Source organism: Nanorana parkeri, unplaced genomic scaffold, assembly GCF_000935625.1.
Source record: "Nanorana parkeri isolate BGI_ZX_2015 unplaced genomic scaffold, ASM93562v1 scaffold1182, whole genome shotgun sequence".
Taxonomy (NCBI): Eukaryota; Metazoa; Chordata; class Amphibia; order Anura; family Dicroglossidae; genus Nanorana; species Nanorana parkeri.
Genome location: NW_017307450.1, coordinates 210,740 through 234,553, shown reverse-complemented (window position 1 = coordinate 234,553; position 23,814 = coordinate 210,740). Strand labels below are relative to the sequence as shown.

The 23,814-nt window shown below is 44.8% G+C and overlaps 2 protein-coding genes across 2 annotated transcripts in view; both read right to left on the bottom strand.

Annotated features, from left to right (window-relative positions):
* Positions 1–12,309, bottom strand: TRIM65 (tripartite motif containing 65). The gene is made up of 6 exons (XM_018568390.1): positions 11,863–12,309; positions 11,008–11,103; positions 8,732–8,968; positions 3,448–3,610; positions 3,225–3,368; positions 1–571 (listed from the first exon to the last, which is right to left on the bottom strand). The coding sequence occupies exons 1-6, from the start codon at positions 12,307–12,309 to the stop codon at positions 12–14; spliced, it is 1,647 nt and encodes a 548-aa protein (XP_018423892.1). The 3' UTR covers positions 1–11.
* Positions 12,310–16,561: 4,252 nt separating this feature from the next.
* The window catches only part of MRPL38 (mitochondrial ribosomal protein L38), a 14,139-nt gene continuing 6,886 nt past the window's right edge, over positions 16,562–23,814 (bottom strand). The window contains exons 6-9 of the mRNA XM_018568402.1: positions 21,431–21,476; positions 21,179–21,337; positions 18,672–18,808; positions 16,562–16,743 (exon numbers count right to left, since the gene is read on the bottom strand). Coding sequence (XP_018423904.1) covers positions 16,607–16,743; positions 18,672–18,808; positions 21,179–21,337; positions 21,431–21,476 — 479 coding nt within the window. The 3' untranslated portion in view covers positions 16,562–16,606. The remainder of the gene's footprint in view (positions 16,744–18,671; positions 18,809–21,178; positions 21,338–21,430; positions 21,477–23,814) is intronic.

Here is a 23,814-nt window from a genome sequence, read left to right as displayed (position 1 = left end):
GCATGGATAGATTATTTAGTCACATTACCCTCAGGATTATTCTGCACATGGTGGAGTTTGACATTGACATCTTCTCCAAGCCAAAATACAGGGTACAGTTTTTCTGAGAAAACATTGTGGAAAGTATGTAGAATTTGCAGACCCCCATCTTTGATACTATAGAAGGTAATGCTTCCAGCTCCACAGTCCAAATGAACACCGATCCTATTGTACACTGGTGCCTTCAGTAAAATGTCCTTGTTATTGTGCCAGACAGACTGGCTCATGCTCCGCAACTCCAGACTCCATGAATGGCTGTTCCTACCAATACCATTTTCTATTTCTTTGGTACGTTTTAAGGAACCATAGGCTACTCCTATCTGCGCAAAAAAGGTAGATATCTCCACTTCCCAGTAATGGCTTCCCTCCAAGAATCCTTCCATGCACATCACCTGCCAGGTTTTAAATCTCTTGGGGGATTCAGGAACAATATTACGTCTTAAGCTTGTCTTGTGAGTGGCTTTACAGTTCTCATGTGATATCTCAATGTATCTGTTGGCTGTCTCTGGGTCAAACATCAGGTTTCTGTAATCTGTAGATTGAAGCAAGAAGATGTCCATTAGGTCAATAAAAACATTAGGTTAACTCGTTATCTCTAGTCAATCGTCTTTGCCAGTACAGAGGCCCTATTCACACCTGTGTGTCGCTGCATGGGCATTGGCGCCCCAACACAGAATGCGTTGCAGCACACCACAATGGGCATAAAGTGCGTCGTGGTGCATTGTGTTGCTATAAAAGGTCACTTTCTTTCTTTGGACTGTTGCAGTGTGTTTGCAGCCCATTCATAATGAATGTACTACCATAAAGTAATGTGCATTAAAGGAGAACTATGAGGTGAGTGATTTTCACTCAACCTCATAGTTCGAGCCGACGTGTGACAATAAAACGGTCACAGGTCGGCTCAATAGATTGGGAAGTGAGCGAACACATACCGTCGCTTACTTCTCGATCATCTCCCTGCAGAGAGCCGTGACTGTCACTCCAATCCTCCAGCGCTGACTGGCGGAACGGACGGGGGAGGGGGCGGGTACAGCTGACTCTGCCTCTAGATAGGCAGAGCCAGCTGTCAATCACGCAGCTGGATGGAGCTCGACAGTAATGTCGGGATCCGTCCCGGCTGTGGTGGACTCAGTATACCGCAAGCTGTAGCTCGCGATATACTGAGCTTTGGGTCATGGGAGGACGGCAGTTTATGTCCTCCCGTGACCCTTAGGAGAACTATGGGGAAAAACACTTACCTCATAGTTCTCCTTTAATGTGTGGTAATGCGCCACAATGGATCACTAAAGTGTTAATAGTTACAGTAGTAATTGTATCAGCCATCAATTCTTCTGAAAGTTCAACACAGAAAAAGTGGCGGTTCATTTTTATGAAAGTCAACAAGACCTGTAATATTACAGCTGTAGTTTATTGGTTTCTTTAACAATAGTTATACAATGGAACTGCAGTACAAGTTTTATATTAATGGGGCTTTATACTCAAATGTAAGCATAAGGTTATCTTGCTAGGATAAAGGAATAAAGAGTAATAGAAGACTGAAAATACTTGACTTTCCTGCAGAAAATGTCGCTCCAGGCTAGCTCTAGCAGTGGCCACATGACTAAATTGCTGGCTATGTGACCAAAATCCTAGGCATTAGGTCATATGATCTTATGCAATCCTCTCCTTCATAAGAGATTGCAAAACCAAATACCCAAGCTGTTGATCATGTGAGCATCACAGGCATTAACTTGCCTTTACCAGGAAAGCAAAAACTAAGCTCTTCCAGCCCATATAGCTTCAACATTTGAGTAGAATACGACTTTAACACTGCTATTAACAAAATATACTTTTCAACATGTCATACCTACACTTGACCGTCATACCTACACATTATGGCCAAAGGATGTAGATATCCCTCCAAATTGTTAGTTCAGTTGCACAAAGCCAGGTCCATAAAGACATGGTTTAATATGTTTAGTGTGGAGGAGCTAGCGTGGTCTATACAGAAAAGTGTTCTCAACCCTATTGAACACCTTTGGGATGAATTGTAATGCCAATTGCATGGCAGGTCGTCTTGTTCCACCTCAGTACCTGACCTCACAAATGCTCTTTTGTCTGACTGGACAGAAATTCCCACAGAAACACAGCAAAATCTTGTGGAAAGCCTTCCCAGAGGAGTGAAGGCTGTTATAGCCCCAAAGAGTGGCCCAACTCCATGTTAGTGCCCATGGTTATATAATGGAATGTCCAACAGGATCATAAAGGTGTGATGCTTAGGTGTCTACAAATACCTGGAAATATTGTGGGGGGAATTTATCAAAAGTGGAGCAGACAAAATCTGGAGCAGTTGTCCATGGCATCCCATCAGCCTCTCTCTTCAGTTTGTTCAGTTAAGATTTGAAAACGAAAAAGAGAAGCTGATTGGTTGCCGTGCACAGCTGCTCCAGATTTTGATAAATCCCCCCCAATGTATATAAATTATTATGATCTTGCTGTATTGACTAGCTGTACCTTCTTATTAAATGACTGCTGCAAGACATTTGATTACAGGATACGTGTGTTGGTAAGGGCCATTTAAGTTATCTTATAGCAAATATGGAATAACATTTTAGCTACCATCTGGAAGAAAGGGTTCATTGCATTTCTCCAGTGAGGTCAGTAGGTGGGTTTTCTATATATGAATGCTAATAATAAATGCCTAGCTAGTCTGACAAAAAGTTGGCCAAACAGGCAGTGGTGTTGCCAGGAAATGGAGGGAAACAGGAAGTGAGTTCACTTGACCATGGGGCCTTTGTGAAGAACAACAGTGCTGTGGAATTGGAAGGAAAGTGAGCAGCAATCGACATAATGCTGAGGGAGAACTCAATCTTGATCATTATAGAAGCATGAATCAACTATCAGGACTGATTGAGGTCCCTGATTTAAACCTTACAAGGTTAGAATTGACAATGTCTTAATTTTTGTCTGTGGCTTTCTGTCGCACTGATGCCCACATTCCCCATTTTTTTTGTATGGGTGCCATTGGGACAGGAAGTTGAGATGATCTCCTCAATGGGGTTACAGACAAACTCTTCACCAGTCTATGCACATTTTGGCTGATGGAAGCTCACCAACTTCTCATTTGGGAAAATATGTTTTCTTAATGTATAATTCAAGTATAATATGTGCCCATGCTCAACTTTAGTCAAAGACTGACAATATACCTTGATAAAGTTGGGCTCTGATGGAGCTCATGGTAGTGGGATCAGGAATTAGTTCTGTCTTTAGTTTAACAGGAAATGATCTTGAAGTCTGTGTTGGACAACATGGTTCTGTTATTCCAAAACTGGAACGTTTTCCTGAGATCTCTGTAAAAGAGAGAGACATGTGTTGGATCTAACATAGTAGGATGCTTGTATCTTGAGCCTTGAGGGACCTCAGACTAACCTGGTTGTGCCGCTACAGGGTGGAGTGCATTGGGCAGTTCCTCTTGAAGTAGTCGCGTGACTTCAGGCAGAACTCTAGTGACTGCATCCATTTGTACTGTTTCGCAGAGCTGAACATCTGGTGGTATAGGAGCACATCCAACTGGGGCAAGAAGTAGAAGACCCTGTGGCATCAACAGGATGACTTAATATAGATTTAAACTCTACACAGATGACAGTTTGCTATTGCTACATGCATCATTATTATTATGCAGGATTTATATAGTGCCAACAGTTTGTGCAGTGCTTTACAACATAAAGAGAGACAGTACAAAAACAATACAATATTATACAAAGAGAGTGTACAATCTACGAGGACGAGACAGGGATACAGAATATAATAACGGTCAGGAATAAGCTGATTGAAGGAATAGATGTACAGTTTTTTTTAGGAGGAGGTGAAATAGGCTTCTCTGAAGAGGTGAATTTTCAGGGATCACCTAAAGGCAGATAGAGTAGGATATAGTTGTATAGGTGGGAGTATGAAGTTGCAGAGGATGGGAGTGGCTCTGGAGAAGTCATGGAGGTGAGCATAGGAAGAGGTGGTTAGGGGTCTAGACAGCAAGAAGTCTTGGGAGGAGTGGAGAGGACTGTTTGAGTGATATTTTGATATGAGATTAGTGATGTAGCTCATATCCCAACACCCCCACCACTCACGTCACCCTCTCCACCTGGCCCAAGAGCTGCTCCTTCTCCACACCCTTTCCCCCACTCCTTCCAACACTCTAGGTAAACCCTTCCCATTCTCATTAGGTGGAAGACTTTCTGGGCAATACCATAGACCCACAGGGCAGTTTATGTGAGATAACTGGTACCACCCTGTAGCCCAACCCTAGTACATAGAGAAGTGTACCCTTCATAATACAAGCATGCTTCTTCCCCACTTCCTCCCATACCTTTCCAACACCCTCCAATGACATCCCACCCATCTCCCCATTCCCTCCTCTTCCTAACCCTTCACTACCTCTTTCACAATAGCTCTCCATAGCCTTGTAGCCACATATTTGCTTTACCATTGTCCTTCATTTAACATACTATACAATGCCATCCCAACCACAACCACAGGAATACATAACGTTCCATAGAAGTCCCCTGTCCTTCGATTGTTTATTTAAAAGTCCCTGTTTGTATCCATTCCACTATATTTCTCTTAGTTTTTAGCTGAACTTGTAAAATGCTAATTTTATCTATGGGGACTATGAAGCAGCTGGTTCTCTCTGGTGCTCCCAGTGTGGTGAATCTTCATCATCCTCATGTACTTGATGACACTGGAAAGCTGCGACTGGTCATGCAGTGAAGAGTAGCAGGTTTGGGGTACAGGAGAGCAGAAGCAAGCTGTTTTTTTGGCCAAGGATATTTTTTTTGCTGTCTGGACTTGGGCTTTAAGGTATAATAGCTCAAAATATCTACTTACTGGTATATACATTACACTTTCCCTTTAAAAAATGGTCAATGGCATTATTTGGCACAGAACCCATATTGCAGGGGTTTTCCCCCCAGCATGGATGTTAGCACACATGCCTAAACCTATAGTCGGCATGAACCTTTGTTGCCAGATCTGTTCACTACAATCATTTAGTGCTCACCTCTGTAACAAGTTGCGATGCTCTATTCCCAACACCAAAGCTTAGAGGGAGCACTAGCAACTACATTATAATTACAGTAAAAGATTTGGTTTTCTAGTTTTGCATTGAATGGGGTTAGAATACCTTTGTTTCCAAGAACCACCCTCACTCCTTACGATGTGCAACCTTCCAATGGTGGTGGTGCTCTGGTGATCACACGGATGGCGCCGTGCAAAACTCAGAATAGTCTCAACAGGTCACCGGCACACACACAGATGAATTCAATATCTCTTGGATATGTTTATTGAAAAATGTCACCGCATGTCATTAGAAGCTGAAGCTAGCGTTTCGGGACCTCGTGGGGATCCTTTATCACAGCACACCAGGTCACTATGTCGCTCTGATGAAGGGTCCCTGCGAGGTCCCGAGGTCAACGCCATGCTGTGACATTTTTCAATAAACATATCAAAGAGATATTGAATTCATCTGTGTGTGTGCCGGTGACCTGTTGAGACTATTCTGGGTTAGAATACCTGTCAAGCTTTTATTACTATCTGTGCCTTGGGGCGATCTATCCAAAACAATCGTCCTGGCTTTTGAGGACAATAGTGACAGGGAGGGAAAGTGCACAGGAATCCAAAAATTCATAGTAAACAACACTAGAAAGGATATCTTTCAATGGGGACACCTGTTCTGGTGACCACAATCAGAGGTGGGATTTCCCTTCATTTTGGGAAAACTTTCACTCACTTCCTCTTATGTCTCTGCAGTAAGGATGTGACGGGTAAAGAGACCGCAACAAAAAAAGAAAGAGGACCTAATACTTCCCCATTCCATTTAAAACTGAAATAAATGTTCTTGCTGGCACTTCACTTTAATTAATAAGGAAGTGCAAAGAGCATTGTTGATGTGCCAAGTACTTAAAGTGGACCATTACCCCTTTTCACTACAAATCACATCAGCATGCAACTCTGCATGTTGATTTAAAATCATCTTACATTCATTAATTAAACCAACTTGTTTTTCATTTGCTTACAAATAGCGTTCATCTACTTCCTAGTCCAGTTCTGGCACAAGTGATATAATGGGCCCAAGCATTGCATCCTGGGAAGGTTACATCAGCAGAGCATTGCTGGGAAATCTCATCTGTAATCTCATGAGATCTCAGAGAAAGGCGTGGTCACATGTCCTAGTCACATGTGTCAGAGTTCCAGGAAGTAAAGGCAGGTCTAGTAATCTTTCCTTAGTAAACATGACCACTGTCAGAAGACTGGGGAAGAAAAGAGAAATAAGGAATGCAAAGAATACAAAGCCGACAATTATCTAGAAGTATGTGTTTGTAGATTGTCATTACTAAACATTTCTAAAGGTGCCTTTATTGTTATTTTAAAGATATGGGTAAAGGTCCACTTTAATGGAAATTGAAGATTACCCTGACGCAGAAATATTACAAATCAAAATCCACCAGAAACTTGTCATCAAAAACACGAAGGCTGCCATTCCTGACTTCTGCTTCTGAAAATTCTTAGTGCCTGTTGACTTGCTTACTTTAATCATTTGAGTCACTGATCCAGAACAAGTAAACAGATAAGAACTCCGGATTTTCCCTGACTTTCCTGATCTGTGTACAAGTTCCAGGTCAGTGACTCGGAAAGTATGGAAGACAATAGTTCAAGATGACTGCCAGGAAACGATTTTTCAGAAGTAGGTGGAAGGTCCCCTATATGTCTTGTGACAGGTTTACTTTAATGTGACACCATCAATTAAAAAAAAAAGGCTAAAAAGGTCTGCCAGCAAAAGAAGGGATTAAAGGACAACTATGGGGTAAGTTTTTTTCCCCATAGTTCTCCTAAGGGTCACGGGAGGACATATACTAGTATCCTCCCGTGACCCAAAGCTCAGTATATCGCAAGCTACAGCTCGGGGGAAAACTGAGACCGCCACTGTATAGATCCACACAGCTGCATGAGCGACAGCTGGCTCTGCCTATCTAGAGGCAGAGCCAGCTGTGACCCGCCCCCTCCCCCGTCCGTTCTGCCAGTCAGCGCTGGAGGATCGGACAGGGGACGGGGGGAAACCCTGCGAGGAGCCGTGAGTGACAGTCACAGCTCTCCGCAGGGACATGATCGAGAAGTGAGCGAGCAACGGTATGTGTTCGCTCACTTCCCGATCTATTGAACCTCATAGTTCTCCTTTAAATTCTTACCTCTCCGGCTGCACAACAGTCCCCACTGCACTTAGTAGTTCCTCCCTCTGACCTCCATGTCATCACCGTGTTCTAAAGTGATGTGGAAGACCGCAGGAGGAATCACTGAGCCCAGTGGAGGGATTAAGAGATCGACACTCATTGCAGTTAAAAACAGAGGTATTCGTCACATACATTGGCAATGACATTGGCCACACTGTGGTGTGAAGGCAAATGGTGGCCCTTAAAGGAGTTGTAAAGTCCCAGCACATACTATCCTGTTATACCATCAGCATTGTAATTGTAATAATAATATAACTGCTTTTAATAATGCAATCAAAGCTTACTTTATAAAATCTAGGGATGCACCGATACCGATACTAGTACCGGTATTGGTGCTGGTACCGAGTATTTGGGCTAGTACTTGTACTCGCCCAAGTGCTCCGATACTTTCCCCGATACCGGAACTTCCGGTAAGAAGATTTCCTCTGATCGGCAATGCCATAGGGGAACATGGAGCCGCCTTCCCACGCAATCAGGAAGTTGGGCAGCAAGTAATGACCCGACTCCCGGCTTCCTAATTGGCCAGGAAGCCGGCTTGATGCTGATTGGCTGGGAAGCAGTTGGCTCAATGATGATTGGCTGGGAAGCCGGCTTTCTGGTCAATCAGCATCGAGCCGGCCGAACGGCTGGTCATTACTCGCCGCCTGGCTTCATAACTGCCCGAGAAAGCCAGCTCCATGCGGATTGGCTGGGAAGCCAGTTTCCCAGCCAATCAGCATTGAGCCGACCAAACATGGAGCCGGCTTCCTGGGAAATCAGGAAGCTGGGCGGCATGTCATTACACGCTGCCCGGCTTCTGGGAAGCCGGCTCCATGTCAGCGGAAGCATCGGTATCGAGTACGAGTACCAATATTTTGGTGTCAGTACTCGTACTCGATACCGAAAGACTGATATTGGTGCATCCCTAATAAAATCCCTTTTATATAATGAGTGCTGCCTTCTGTCTGCCCATCACTTCCAACAACTTCCTGGATTCCCAGTGCGCTTTACGTCTCTTTCCCTGCTGATGCAATCTCAATATCTCAAGACTACATATCCCATCATGCATTACTTCCAGCAAGGAATTAGAATGTTACATTGCTCAGACCTTGAGTTGTAAGTCAGAAGACAGGCTCTGTACTAGAGTGACACAGGGAAGTGCATATTCACAGGGCTGAGTGAAATGGTTCCAGACTTAACCATAAAAGTTTAACTTAAAGTTTACACACTTCTAGATGGATATGATTATTAGGAGTGGGATAGGACTTATGGAAATGCAATACAGAAATACAGATTTAGTTTTAGATTTTGACCATAGATACCATTTAACAATAACGATATTTTTCGAATCACATCAATGAAACGAGATTTGTGATTGGCTAGTGTTAGTTTTTGCCTCTGTGGTAATACAAAAGGGGAGTGCTCTGCATACAATGGCTGGTACAATGGTTTACCTCTAGAAGTTCGGCATCGCTAGTGCAGGCATCCAGTAGCTGTTCTGCCTCCACGTGATATTTGTTTAGGTCCTGAAGATGTTGCTGCAGAAGCTGAAGATGGTCGGAAACCTGCGCCAATGCTGCTTTCTCTTTACACCTTACAGACTCTACAACCAGCGTCTGACATTCCTCCAACGTTTTCCGCACTTGGTCAAACTTGGTCACCATTCTGGAAACCAGGGTATCGTGGAAGTCCTACAACCAGTGTGATCAGGAATGACACTCTCAGTGATGTACATATTTATAAATGGCCAAACCTAAAGAGACCCTGTCACCAAGTTAAAGAAATTGCAGATAAAAGCATAAAGAAATCAGGTATTTTAAAGCAGAATGCTTTAGGGAAAAAATTCTTACTACGGTTCTGCTACTCTGGCACTGCAAGGGTTAAGTGCTCATTTGTGTCTAGGTTCAAAAATAATAAAGTTATACTCACCTGAACCTCGGATCCGTCTGGCTGTGAGCGTGCTCCCTCCAGCCTGTCTCCTGCTCTGCTGCAGTGATTGTATGTCCCTTGGCGTCCCCACGTCCTATACAGTATACTGTGTATAGAACGTGATGGCTCACTGGGCCTTAGACCGCTGCAGCGGAGGGGGAGCGAGGCGGAAGGGACCGGTCTAAGAACAAGCCCGCTCTTAGAATCGGGTGAGTATAACTTTTTTATTTTTGCTTCATGACAAAAACGAGCACTTAACCCTTGCAGTGCGGGGGGAAGCCCCACTGCAAGGGTTAAGAATTGTTTTCCCCATAGTTCTTACATGACCTTTCAAGCAGCTGCAGGGGGAGAAGCAAAGGGGAAACTCCAGCCCTCCAGCTGTGGTGAAACTACAAATCCCATGATGCATCTGCCGCTGGGAGTCATGCCTGTGGCTGCCAGAGTCTCGCAATGTCTCATGGGATTTGTAGTTGCACCACAGCTGGAGGACCAGAGTTTACCCACCCCTGCTATTGAGTGTCACTTGAGTGAGATCACATCCAAGATGGCGGCACCCAGTATTAATCTCAGACTTTTTGGTTGTCTCCACACGGGAGGATTCAGGTAAATACGACAGGTAAATAATTTGCATAAACGCTCATAGAATCTTATGGAAACGTTGCTGCTGAAATAATGGTCTAGTCCAGGGGCGTCCCGAGACTGGGTTTCACCTGGAGCGGAGACCGGGTGACACCCTGACGTGACGTTATCGTGCATGCACGGTCACATCATCGTGCATGCGCGGTCATCTAATTGACGCCTGCCGGCGACCATCTTCATGATGGACGCCGACAGAGAGAGGAGGGGAAGTTCACCCGGCGGGATGAGGTATGCCGCCGGGTCCTCTCCACTGACACTGTCGGGCTCTCGGTCCATGACCTATATTGTGTTCCCCCCCCCCTTGTGACGCCACTGGTCTAGTCACAGGATCTCTTTGTATCTAAGACCAAAACCAAAATGTAATATTTCGGATTACAGTCCTTAAATGTGGTGGCTGCAGTCCTTTTTTTCAGCTGGTGACCCTGTACTGTTTCTATGGAGGAGCATTGTTGTCCTCCTCGGCTGGTCTGCTTTTTTGGACTAGAAACACCTCCTCCTCTGCTCATCTCAATGGAGGAGGGGGGTTGTAGTCTACAGTAGATAGCTGGAAAAGCTGTTAACAATGTTAAATCGGGGCAGAAGAAAACATAACCCTTGCAGTGGGGCTACCCTCCCCCCCCCCCCCCCCCCTCGCACTGCTAGGGTGAAGTGGTCGCTTTAGTCTAAGAGCGAAAATAACAAAGGTATACTCACCCGAACCTCAGAGCTGGCTGGCTGCAAAACTGGTTTCTTCAGCCTCTCTCCCCCTCCACTCCAGCAGTCTAAGGTCCCGTGAGTCATCATGCCCTACACAGTGTATTGGATGCGAGGACGCCAAGGGGCATTCCATCGCTGGAGCAGAGGGGACTGGCTGTAGGGACCAGTCTAGCAGCCAGTCATCTCTGAGGTTCAGGCGTGTGTAACTGTTATTTTCGTTTCTAGAGGAAACGAGCACTTAACCCTTGCAGTGCAGGGGTAGCCCCACTCTATGGGTTAAGATCATTTCGACCCAGAGTTCTTTGTTAAGGAATCTACAGGGATTCTGGCAGGATCAATAGGTCTTCTTCTGTACTGGTACCGGTTGGACCGGAATACATCACATTTTTGATCATGGTTTTAGATATCCTTTAAGTTGGAAACAATGAACAAGCGACTTAGCTAACATTTCTTACTCATTCCATACCTTGATATTCTGACTTTTACCCTTCCATTCGTCAAGCTCTTTTTCTACGTTCTCTTTCTTGTGGCCGTTGGCTTCAAAGTCACGTGAAAGCTTTTTCTGTAACATGAAAGAGAAATAATTGACAATTCATGTCGTGTACAACCATTCAGACCTTTACGTTACAGTAATGCATGGTAAATCTTGTGCTCGTGCAGTGCACGGTAAGGCATGACTCTGAGAACGCACCAACGCACTGGAACGCACCATCAAGAGTGCGTTCCAGTGTGTTCGGCTTCTGGAACGCAACACGGCTGGCTCACTTTGTTTTGGGGCGGGAGGGGGCGTGGCGCTGCATTGAACTCAATGGCACTGCAGCCACGCCCCCCACCCGCCGATGCTGTGCAGACTATGCAACATTGTAATAGCAACCAATGATGTTTTGCAGCCAACAAGCCATAGCAACCAAGGATGCTGTGCAGCTGATAGCATCATAGCAACCAAGGATGCTTTGCAGCCAACAGCTTCAGCTTCCCAGCATCCAAAAATGCTGTGCAGCCGATGGCCTCATAGTAACCAAGGATGTTTTGTAGCTGGCAGTGTCATAGCAGCCAAGGATGCTGTACAGCCAACAGCATGATAGCAGCCAAGGATGCTGTGCAGCCAACAGCATGATAGCAGCCAAGGATGATGTACAGCCAACAGCATCATAGCAACCAAGGATGCTGTGCAGCCAACAGCATGATAGCAGCCAAGGATGATGTGTAGCTGACTGCATCAAAGCAACCAAGTACACTGCAGCCCGGGGGCTAAATACATACTGTGGACAGCGTGTCCATGGTTCAGGCTGGAGCTTTTGCTTCAGGAATTGTTTCTCACCTTCTCTTTCTCACTTTGCTCCTCGAGATCCTCAAAGTTGTGACCCCGGCAGCTTTTCGCCAAGCACTTGCAGCATATGCACCGTTTCTCTGTGAGGCAATAAAAAGTTAATTCTTGATTATGCTCCTGACATACGGTCCTAGCTCCCTTAGGTCCACTTTCTGTGAGCATCGGCACCAACAGAACCTTCTTGATCTCCAGTTTTTTCAGATCCTCCAGAACATTATGCAGACTGACGTTTTTTTGGGGCTCTGGTCGCTGGGGGAAGACTACCCTGCACTCGGGACAGAAGATATCCTGCTGAGGTTGCAGGGAGTCCCAGTGCCCATGGATACATGTCTGGCAGAAAGTGTGTCCACAAGAAAGAGTTAAAGGGTTGGTGAACAGTTCAAGGCAGATGCTGCAGCTCAGACTGTTCTTGAGATTCTCCTTCAGAGATTCAGACATTGTAAGAAGAGGGGACACAGACACCAGCCACAGAATATGAGGAAGAAAGCACAGCGAGAGGTGAAGGAGAAAATTGCAGAAACAAAACTGATAGTCATTCTAAGAAGAGGGCGTGCTGGCAGGAGGAGGGACAGCCATGACGTGCTGGCAGGAGGAAGGACAGCCATGACGTGCAGTGCAACAGTATTTAAAGGAAACCCGCACTGAGAGAAATACGTAGGCTTACCACGCTGAAGCAGTTACTAGGAATAGTAATTGCCTGACTGTCTCCACCTTCAATAATTACACTAAACTGGAACAATCATGCAGATCAGAAAATCTGAGTCAAACCAAAACCCATTGAGGGGAATTGATCAAAACTGGAGCAGTTGTCCATTGCAACCAATCAGCTTCTATCTTTCTTTTTTAAAGCTTAAAGTGACACTAAACTCATGCATTTAATTTTAATAAATGCATTCAAGTACCTTAACCACTTGAAGCCCTTCCTGTCCAGACCATTTTTCAGTATTCAGCGCTGCGGTACTTTGACTGACATTTATTACATGTCATACAATGCTGTATTGTAATTAATTTTATATCAATTTTTTAGGAACGGATCGAGCTTTCTTTTGGTGGTATTTAATCACCACTGGGGTTTTTTTTTACAATATAAAGAAAAAAGCACAGAACATTTAAAAAAAACTGTTTTCCCTACGCAGTGACATCACAAGCGGGGTGCGGCCCGCACCATGGTACCACCATTGGAGGGGTGACACCAAAATGACTGGCAGTCATTTTGGTGTCACCCCTTATGAAATGTCGGGCACTCGGTCACGGACCGAGAGCCCTACAGTGTCAGGAGAGAGGAGGGGACCCGGCGGCATACCTTATCCCGCCGGGTGAACGTCCCCTCCTCTCTCTGCCGGCGCTCCATCACCAAGATGGCCACCAGCAGGCGTCAGAAAGACCACCGCACGTGCGGCGACATCACGTGCATGCGTGATAACGTCACGGCGGGGTGTCACCCGGTCTCCGCCCCCGGGTGACACCCAGCCTTGGGACGCAACTGTCCCTACGTTATGTTATGAAACATTTATTATTAGCCAATTTTTTTTTTTTCAATATACAAGCCCCCTTATGTGATAGAGCACCAGTCACCACTAGTATGCTATTAGACCACTAGTGTCACCTTTCCACTCCAGAGAAGCTACTGGAGCGCAAATTGAGGATTCTCAAACGACAGTCGGCTTTACACATGTAAACAGGGATATATGACATATGTCATTGGCAGCGAAAGGGTTAAAGGTACAGGTTATACACAGAGGCAGGTGGAGGTCAAGGGGTTAATGTACAGGTCACATACAGTGGGAGGATGGTGATGAAGAGGTAGATGTGCAGGATAAGGGAAGTGAAGGGGTTAATATACTGCTCAGAGTAGGGACAGAGTGGCGCTGACATATACAAGAAAGGAGAGGGGGTGAAAGGGTTAAACAATGTAAAATTCTTATTTTGTGCTGCTGCAGCTTGTTTTCACCAGGAACTAATGAATGAATGATCCATTGATTAGCTCTTGTACTCTCCCCTGCCTCTGATGTAAGTGGATGTAAACATTGCCATGCGGTCACTGTGATAACCAATCACAAGGCACAGAGCCGGTCCGATCGGCTCTGTGCCTGAATCCAATGCTCCCCACTATCTGACGGGGGGGAGCACGCATACAGGTGGGTACATCCTCCTGGAACAATGGGGAAGCAGACTGACTATTTATGTACAGTGGCTGGGAGGTTAAAATTCTGAGATACTGTTTCAGAATTGTCAAGTTTTTTTTTTCCGTGACTCTGCTGCACTTTAAGACAAATTAGGGCTTATTCACATTCGCTGTATGGACGTGCACGCCCATGCAGAGACCTGCTCCTGGCAGGGACAGGTTCTGCATGTAATTGCGTGCAGCAGCCTGTACCTACCTATGGGAGGATATGGCTGCACCCGGTTACACGCAGACCCGAAAGTTCACATCTGTGTGGGTCTGGTTGCCTGCATTGTCTGCGTCCAAATGCAGACACCTGGAGCCGTGCGGGTTCGGGTTTGTGTGTAACAGGTTGTAAATTACAGGCTGCTGCATGCAATCACACACAGCTCCTGTCCCTCCTGGAATCCGGTCTCCGCTCAGACGTGCACGCTGTATGGCCCGTGTGAATGACCCTTATTCCTAGATCTACACCTTGAAAAGTACAGAAGCAATCGGTTCAGCAGGCAGCTAAAGCATTTGTAGAAGGGAGCTCTGTATTGACAGTCTCCTAACCTAAATATTTTTGAAGGGAGGGTATCCCTTGTGGTTTTATTGAAGGTGGATATTCCTCATTGAGCTATAGGATACCTTCCTTTCTATAGCCTCTTTTTTCTCTCAGTACAGCTTTCCTTTAACCCTTTCACTGCTAAAGTCATTTTTGCATATTTTGTTCAAGCCTGAAAATTACCTAACACCCCCCACCCCCTCCAGAATCATATACAGTATCTTCTGAAGGCAGAGATCTAGAGATCTTGTAGAATAAAATGGTGGCAGCTACAATTTTTTATGTCACGCGATATTAGCGTAACTGTTTATCATAATCCAAATTTTCCGTAAAAAATGACCTTTAAACTAATTTTAGTGCATGCGGACACAATATAATATCCAGGTAAAAATGTTTTCCTTTATATTTCAGTAAACTATAAAGGATGACGTTGTGGCGAGTAAATAGACACCAAACATGTCAAGCTTCACAATTGTGCACACCAGTAACATAGGAAAAAACTGCGGTACCCATAATTGTCCATTGTGCTTGTTCAGCTTCACCCTCGGCCACAGCGGCCGGGAAATAACAGCTCTGAAAACAGAAATCATAAAATCGTTGTTGCTTCCGGGATCTTTCCATGGAGGGGAGATCAGCGAATGGATGTTTGCTGGTCTCCCTCTCCTCTAGTAGTCCACACCCACCATGCCGGTCCTGGGCTCAGCGGAGCTCGGGATACTTGGTCGGGGACGATTTGGCCAGGTGAAGGGGCACATTTGACATTGGGATCCTGTAATAACTTCCAGTGTGAAGCCAACGCTTGGAATTGAACATGTAAGCAGACTCGTGCCTGCTATAACAGGTGGGAGTCCATTTACAGGGCCACTGCTGGTGCCCTATGCCAAAAGCTGGTGACAGTGAAAGGGTTAAAGCTAACCTCTATTGCATTCACTTCAGCATCCAAGGTCTGGAGGGTTGTCTCACCCCAGGGTTCTACTCTACCCACCCTCAGCCCCATCTCTTACACATCTACCCCCCTTTCTCTTCTCTTGCAGGTACTACCTTTCTCACTTCTCCCTCTCTAGAACTGCAGTAACCTAGTTGCATAGACACTCTTATGGTGCTTATGTGCAAGTATATATATTATCGTGGGTGAAAGGACATGTACTATGTATATGGAGGTTCCTCACAGGCATATCCTCACACCCCTAATATACGTAATAGAGCTCCCACATTACTTCAAATTAACATTTTATACTATTGTTATAACCTGGCTCTGTCGATGTACCTTTTGTTTGTGACAACGCTTTCTGTTAACACTGAATCATTTGGCTTTTTTCAATATGTTATTTTACTAACACTTCAAAAATGTTTATTAAAAAACAATTTATTATAATAGAAACCCTCACAGCACTCTGACGTAGTACTCCTCTCGTTCGTCAAAAATCTCAGCAAGAACACGGCACACGCGCAAAAGAAAATGATTTCCGCTGTTCGTCAAAAACTGGTTAGTATGGCTAACGAGCGATTTCCGAAATCGACATTTGATTTGATGGGGGAAGTCTAGGTGTATTCGAACGAGGGTTCATGCCAGAAACGAAAAATTTGGAACACAAATCGTACAATGTATGGCCACCTTAATGCAGGTCAATGGATGAGATCACGACTATCGTAGCAAGGGAAAAAGAGGCTGCAGCAAGCAATCTAGCAGCCCAGAGGGAACTGGCAGGAGCTGGAATCAGGTAAGTAAAACCGCTATTTCCTGTCCCCTAGGTATAAACAAGCAGTTAACCCTTGTATTGGTAGGGCAGAGCCAGTACAATGAAACATTTTATTTCCCTGGAGTTCAGCTTTAAATACTACTGATGTCTTTACACAGCCATAATGTTAGATTCCCACAGACATCCAGCGCTGCAATTACAAATAACAAGGTAATTCAAATAACAGAATCACGGAGAATGCTGCAGAACAGCAATCGTTTTATGGGTTAATGTGCATGACATTAATGTGCACAAAAGCAATTATTCCAGAGAAGCATATGTGTATCAATAAATTCCATAAGTGGGTTCGTCTGAGTCCCGGTATCTGTCCAAGTATCTGAGGGGCTGACTGTAAGGAAATTTCTTCTGTGGCGGATGATAGACTGGAGGAAACTGGTGCGCAAAGATGGGTTCCTTCATATCTAGAGGAAAAGAAAAGGAAATTATTTGATGAGATACAATTCATTGTGAAGATCAGTGGAAGCGAGAATGATGGGAAAATGCCTCACTAGGGTCTGCTAACAGTATATCATAGAATAACCCCCAATGTGACAGCAGTGTTCCTCTACTAAAAGGATACTTCAAATACTCCATTTATTATTTCAAGATCTGTAAAAGCTTCTGGCCAAACGGTTTCTGTCTTTAAAGTATCTCTTGCCACAAACTTTCATTTCACTTTGGATAAAGTGGGGGGTGGTTAGAACCTCTATTTGTTTATTTTTTTTACTGTGTCGAGTTTTCCCAGTTGAGATTTTTCTTCACTTCCTGTCCCAGAGTTATAACAGGAAATGAGTGGAACGCTTTCCAAAGTAATTCCTCAATCCCCTCAGGGCCCAGTCATACCATATCCAGTGCGTTTTGGCGCCGTCCGAGCACGGAACACACTGGATCGCATAATTCAGGCCAGGCTTCTGGGGCGAGAGGGAGCGTGGCGGTGCCATTCATGTCAATGGCACCGCAGGCACACCCCCCACCCGCTGTGCGATTGCCCGCACTGGAACGCGAGGTACAGGATTGCCTTCCTTTCCGGTGCAGTGCGATTGGAAAAAATAGTGCATGCAGCAATTTTTCCAGTCACACTGCACCAGAATAGAGGGCATTCCTGTACCTAGCATTCCAGTGCGGGCGATCGCACTGCGAGTGGGGGGCATGCCATTCACATGAATGGCACCGCCACGCCCCCCTCCCGCCCCATAACGCAGCTCAGCCTGATCTTTGTGATCCATTGCTTTCAGGGCTCGGACCGTGCCGGAACGCACTGGATGTAGTGTGACTGGGCCCTCAGACAGCTGTCACTGAACCGGTGTTCCCACTGGAAGATTGCCCCTCACCTTCTGTTCTAGTACTATACAGTTCCAGCATAAAATGCATCAGCCAGAAAGGTCAACAAATGATCTCGAGTCTTCAGCTGTTCTAAGTGGCTTGTTGTGAAATGCACTTGCTGTGAATGACAGTGACCATGGGACTGGGGACACACAAGAGCACATTCACTTTATTTTTGCTCCAACCGGGTTGCTATTTAAAGCCGAACCCGGGAACATTTACTTTTACATACTATGTGTTATCAGTAATAAAGTGTATGCTATGTGTGAAGGGCTGCTTCAGAATATAAACATCTTACACAGCAGCATCCGGCTCCGACATATAGTCCTGGGCTTCCAGGTGCTGCGAGGCAGAGATTATTACTATTATTATACAGGATTTATATAGCGCCAACAGTTTGCGCAGATGCAGCTACAGTAGTGAAAGGCTCAAGTCACATCCCCACCTCCTCCTCTCGTCGTCCAATCATAGAAGGCCTTGTGAGAACAAAACAAGGCTTTTTGTGAATGGTCAAGAAATGAAGAGGGGATGGGGATGCGATTTGAGCCCTTCACTACTCTAACCAGAATGGTGTGGGTGGGAATGGTGAGTGTTGTCACCCTAGGACTGGAAGTGTGTTACTGGCAGAATCACTATGTGAAAATAAAAAGCTTGAAAAAAGAAATCTAATGCAGCCATCAAATTTAGGAACTGGAAGGCTATATTTTAGTAAATGATTGTTTTAGGGTTGAGATAGCCCTCATGTCATGTGACTGTAAATTATTGATCTCAGTGGACTCGGGGGAAAATATCAGTTGCCTTTCTGTAAAATAAATATTCTTATCCTGGTGTGTTAGCTTTGTGAACTGAATCTAAAACCTAAAGATGAGAATCATATTAACCACAAATTAAGAACAAAAGGAAAGGACATATTCATGAAAGATGGCGCCATAAAAAGTGGAGCATAATACAGCGAGTACAGGGTAAAGAAACAGAAGAAGGACGTCTGGTCGGAAGTGTCAAGTGATAGCTTATACGCTCTACTTACTTAGTAATTGATGAAACACTTGAGTAACACTATCTTCCCATTTGCACTGGAAGAAAGCCAGACCTCCCGGAGTTATCTTCTGCTCATACTTCCTATAGAAATCCAAGGTCTTAAAAGTTCTCAGCTTCAGACTGTGGCTGGGGAAAAAGTTCAGAATTAGACATAACAAGCTGAATGTATGATTCTTTATTCCCTACAGATTAAAATAATTGCATCCTAACTCTGCATATTCTTTTTTCTTTTGGTTTGCATGGGAGACAGTTAAAATACAACTAAAGGCTCCGGTATGACAGTCTAAGGGCCCTGTCACGTCATATCCAGTGCAATCCGGCGCGGTGCGAGCACAGAATGCACTGGGTCGCATACATCAAGCCGGGCCGCGTAGTAGTGTCATTCATGTCACTGGCACCGCAGACTCCCCCCTGCCCACAGTGCGATTCCTGCATGCACTATCTTTTTCAATAACACTGCACCGTAACGGAAGGCATTCTGGTACCTCGCATTCTGATGCGGGCGGGGGCAGTGTCTGCAGTGCCATTGACATGAATGCCATGAACCGCCACACCCCCTCCCACCCCACAACGCGGCCCGGCTTGATGCATGCGATCCAGTGGGTTCCAGGCTCGAACCGCACCGGAACGCACTGGATATGGTGTAACTGGGCCCTAAACCAGCATTCTTCACCCTTTTTGCATACTTTTAAAGGGGCCGTGACTGAAAAATTTGAAAGCACCCCAATTTAGGAATATAATGCAATGAATAAAACATGAATGTAAAAAATGTTTTGCAGCCCCTCCAAAATGCATACCCAACCCTTATCCCAGATAGAGGTCTGATATGGATCTGGTAAGGAAGAGAACCTCACACAAAAATACAAAAAAACGGGGCTCTCCCTTACATCAGAGTACCCCTTCAATTCATAATCCCGCCTTTCACATTAGACTACCCCTTTACATAAGGAACATTCAAACCCCCACGTTTCACACCAGAGTCGAGTTGAGAAAGGCTCTTGATCAGAGTCGAGCGCGTTTCTCAACCACGGCACCCTGGTTGAGTAAGGCTGGTCTAAACAATTACCAGAGCCTCAAAAGGAAACAGAAAGCATCCTTTACTGTCCCTGACTAAGCCAAATATGCTCCTTTCTCATACACTCACCCTCACAGACACTGCAGCTCACAGTGGGAGGGTTATAGCAGAAGAGGCAGTGCTGTAAATGCAGAAAGCAGTGGGCAGGGCTGGGTGTGGCCTGGTGCTGACTGACAGGCCATAAGCTTGTGAATCAGCAGTGACAATGCTGACAGACATGCCCCCTGCAACATCTTCCTATCCCACTGTAGTGTAAGCAGGCAAAGCCTACGTGAGTGTGGCAACTCCGCTCTGAATTCAGGAGCAGTGCAGCATCACAGGACGCTGCATTAGGTGGACTTCACTGGCCGGATCAATAAGAGATAAGGGTGAGTGCAGATGCATTGATAATTAAGTGCTGCAGAATATATTTTGGGAGGCCATTGTTCTATTTTAACACTCTGCCAGGGTTTTATTGCCGTCTGTAACCCCACTTGCTGTCACTCTGTACAAGAAATGGTGGGTTTGGTTGTCACTGGGACAGAAAGGCATGCAATGAGCTACTTAAATTCAAACCAAAACGCCTTCTTGTTTTGTTCATTTGATTGTCCATCAGTAAAGTGCGACCCACATAAAACTACAAGCTTCCAACATCAGATTCTCGAGGGGCCTCCCTTTACGATGGTGCTTAGATAAGGGGTGTCTCTAGGTTGTACAGGACAAGCATTACCCAATTGTGGGTGAACAGTTGCATTTATGTAGCAACCCACCATAAAGATTACAATTTCTTTCCTTCTCTCCCTATTCTTTCCCCTACCACCCTTTATTCTCTTCTCCATCCCATCATTACTTCTTGTCCTTGGAAAAGGATTAACGCATTGCAAGACAGTCTTCCTTCTTACTATTAAGCCATTAAGCCTTTAATGTAAAACTAGCCATACATGTGGGCTGAACAAGAGAATTCAATCAACCCCCCCCATCCACACTAAACAGCATGGGTGAAGGAATCTTCCTTGCCAGCTAATGTATTCAGACAGTCATCTGCTGCGATATGAATGGTTGTAGTCACCATGTGGCTGACGATTTACCATCTTTCACTCCTTCGATTTTCCAAACTACTTTTTGGGAGCCAGGAGGCGCCAACAGGGCAACCCATGATGCAAATGATAGGCCATCTATAGTCAGTTTAAGATTAGAAGTTTTGGAATACCCTTCTTACCCAACACTAGAGGCTGTACAGCATACAGGGTAGACTGTTTCACCACCGTTAGACAGTTCTCTACATTCTGCTGTACACCTTCAAAACAAGCAACTAGCACTCCACTGGCACTTTCTATACATAGCACCTGAAAAGAGGAGACCCTGGAACAAGGGAAATAGAGCCAGTGCTTTGACTCCCAGGTCCAAAAGGTACCAATTTATTGATGACAAATAAATCTTACCATGGGTTTGGTCGCATCTCTTCTGTATAATCGATGCGTTCCTCTTGCTTAAACAAGATAAATATATGTCTATGGTAACCAGTGCCTTTAGCAGGGAATGGGGGGAAGTAGTGACAGATCTCATCTCCAGAAAGCACCTGGTTGCCAGGAATGTTTCCTCTGAAAGAAAATGTCACATATTCACAAATGGGGAGAACCAAAACGCAGAAATAAAGCTTTATTACCTTACAATATATTATATGGGGTACTTACACCAGCCAGTGCACATATTCCGAGCCCGGATCCCTCAGGTGGCCATCTGAAAAAAATAACAGATTTATGTCGTACGCACACACACACACACACACACACACACACATTTGGGGTACATCTCTGCAAACACAAGAAGACAGAGAAATCCTTCCATTTAGAGAACGGGTCAGGATTTGAATATCTGATAAATACAACCCACAACAGGCTTTTACTAAATTAAAGGGAACCTATTCAAATTAGGAAAAATAAAAATCAATAAAAACTAAAAGACCTGCCAAATAAAAGAAGACGCATGTGCTGTAGTACTAACCTTCAATCCAGTGCTGATACTCCCCCCAGCCACTCTTGCCAGTGAATCTGTGCTATAAAAATGACAGCTGGGCCAAGTTCTCTATCACAGCAGAGGTAGTAGCAGCTGTCGAATTTGGACTTTCTTCAGAAGTACTATGCCGTTGTTAAATTGAATTTACTGTCACTTAAAGGCAGATCACAGAGGTGATCTTTGAACTGCTTATGTTAAAATGGTGAAAGCAGAACTCCAGTCTGCAGCAATCTATATTTTATCCTCACCCCCACCCCCCATGTTGTGCAGGCTTCTTCCCTTAATATTTATATTACATTTTTCATCTTAAATGTATAGAAATAAATAAATTAGGAAAGGTCACCTGACCATCTTTGGCCATTTATCTTGCTCTTCACTGACTGGCATGTGTGAGTAATCAGGTGGGGCGAGTATAAAGATGCCCATACACCTTACGATTATCGTCCGATAATCATATGCAATCGTGTTTTCGTCCGATAATCGCAAGGTTGATGGGCAGTGTACAACCGCAAATACTGTACAATTGTACGACTTTTGACTTTCAAGCAGGTTTGAAAACTTTGGCCGATCGTATGATTTTCGCAAGGTTAGTGGCGTTTCCGTACGTCAAAAATCGTACGATCTACACTGCTCATGCGCAAACGAAAATACGTGCGGTCGATTACCGCAATTCGTCCAGGTGCTTTTCTTTAATTAAGGCTGATTGAACCTTGCCATAATCGGGGCATGATGGGGCCGGCGTACGACAATCGTGCGACGGTTCGATCATCGGACGAAAAGTTTCGTACGATAATCGTAAGGTGTATGGCCACCTTTACACTGCTGTAATGCTTACTCAACTTTGATTAAAGCAGAACTCTGGGCAAAATTTTAATTAGCCCTTGGAGTGGGGCTACCTCCACACTGCAAGGCTTAACTTATGCTCTGAACAGACTTGCTCTTCCAGCCCGACTTTCCCTCTGCTGCAGCTGTCTAAGGATCCTCGAGTAATCGCTATCTATACACAGTGTATTGGATGTGGGGACGCCGAGAGACATACCATCGCTGATGTATAGGAGGAGAGAGGCTGGAGGGAGCGCTGTGACAGCCGGCAGGCTCCAAGGTTCAGGTGAGTATAACTTTTTATTTTAGTCCCCGATAAAAAAATGAGCAGTTAACCCTTGCAGGTAGCCCCACTAGAAGGGTTAATAAAAGTTTTGCTCAGAGATCTTTAAAAATGTAACAGAAAAAAAACAAAAAAAATAGTGTTCACATAGTCATCCTTGGTCATTTTTTCTTGCTCTGCACTGGCCTGTGTGAGGAGTCAGGTGGGGCGAGTATAACACTTCTGTAACACTAACTCCACTGTGATTAACATTTAGCAGATACCATCCCCATTTACCCGAATACACACAGATTTACCTAAAAATGAACAGTAGAAGACAGTAAACCAGATACAGTTACATCTGTACAGATCGCACCGCACAGCATAGGACACTAGTCTGAGCTCCCCTGCTTCCATAATCCTCATAAGTGAATCATACAGCACACATTATAACCTGATACATTAATAATGAGGTAAGGACTAACCAACAAACCTACTTTAAAGTGTATTTCCACTTTTGCAGTCAAAGTGAGATAACACCCAATTCTTATTTGTTACATTTTCCCATTCACATAGCATAAGTTGAAAAAAAATTTAAAGTAGAACTCCAGGCACAAATATTATTAACCCTTGCAGTGGGACTACTGCTGCACTGCAAGGGTTAACAGCTCTTTTTGGCTTAGAGTAATAAATAAAATAAAAAAAGTTATACTCACTTGATCCTCGGAGAGCCTCTCCTTCGCTGCAGCAGTCTAAGGATCCTAAGTCATCACGTCCAATACAGTGTATAGGACGAGGTGGCAGCAGGAGGAGACAGGCTTGGAGGGTGCCCTGCCAGTTTAGAGGATCGGAGCCCCACTGTAAGGGTTAATTAAATATGTGCCTAGAGTTCTTCTTTAAAAATGCCTGCTTACCTTTCCATTTGCTGAAAAATCCTATAAAAATCTCACTTAGAGCTTTCAGAGCTGTGCACACCGT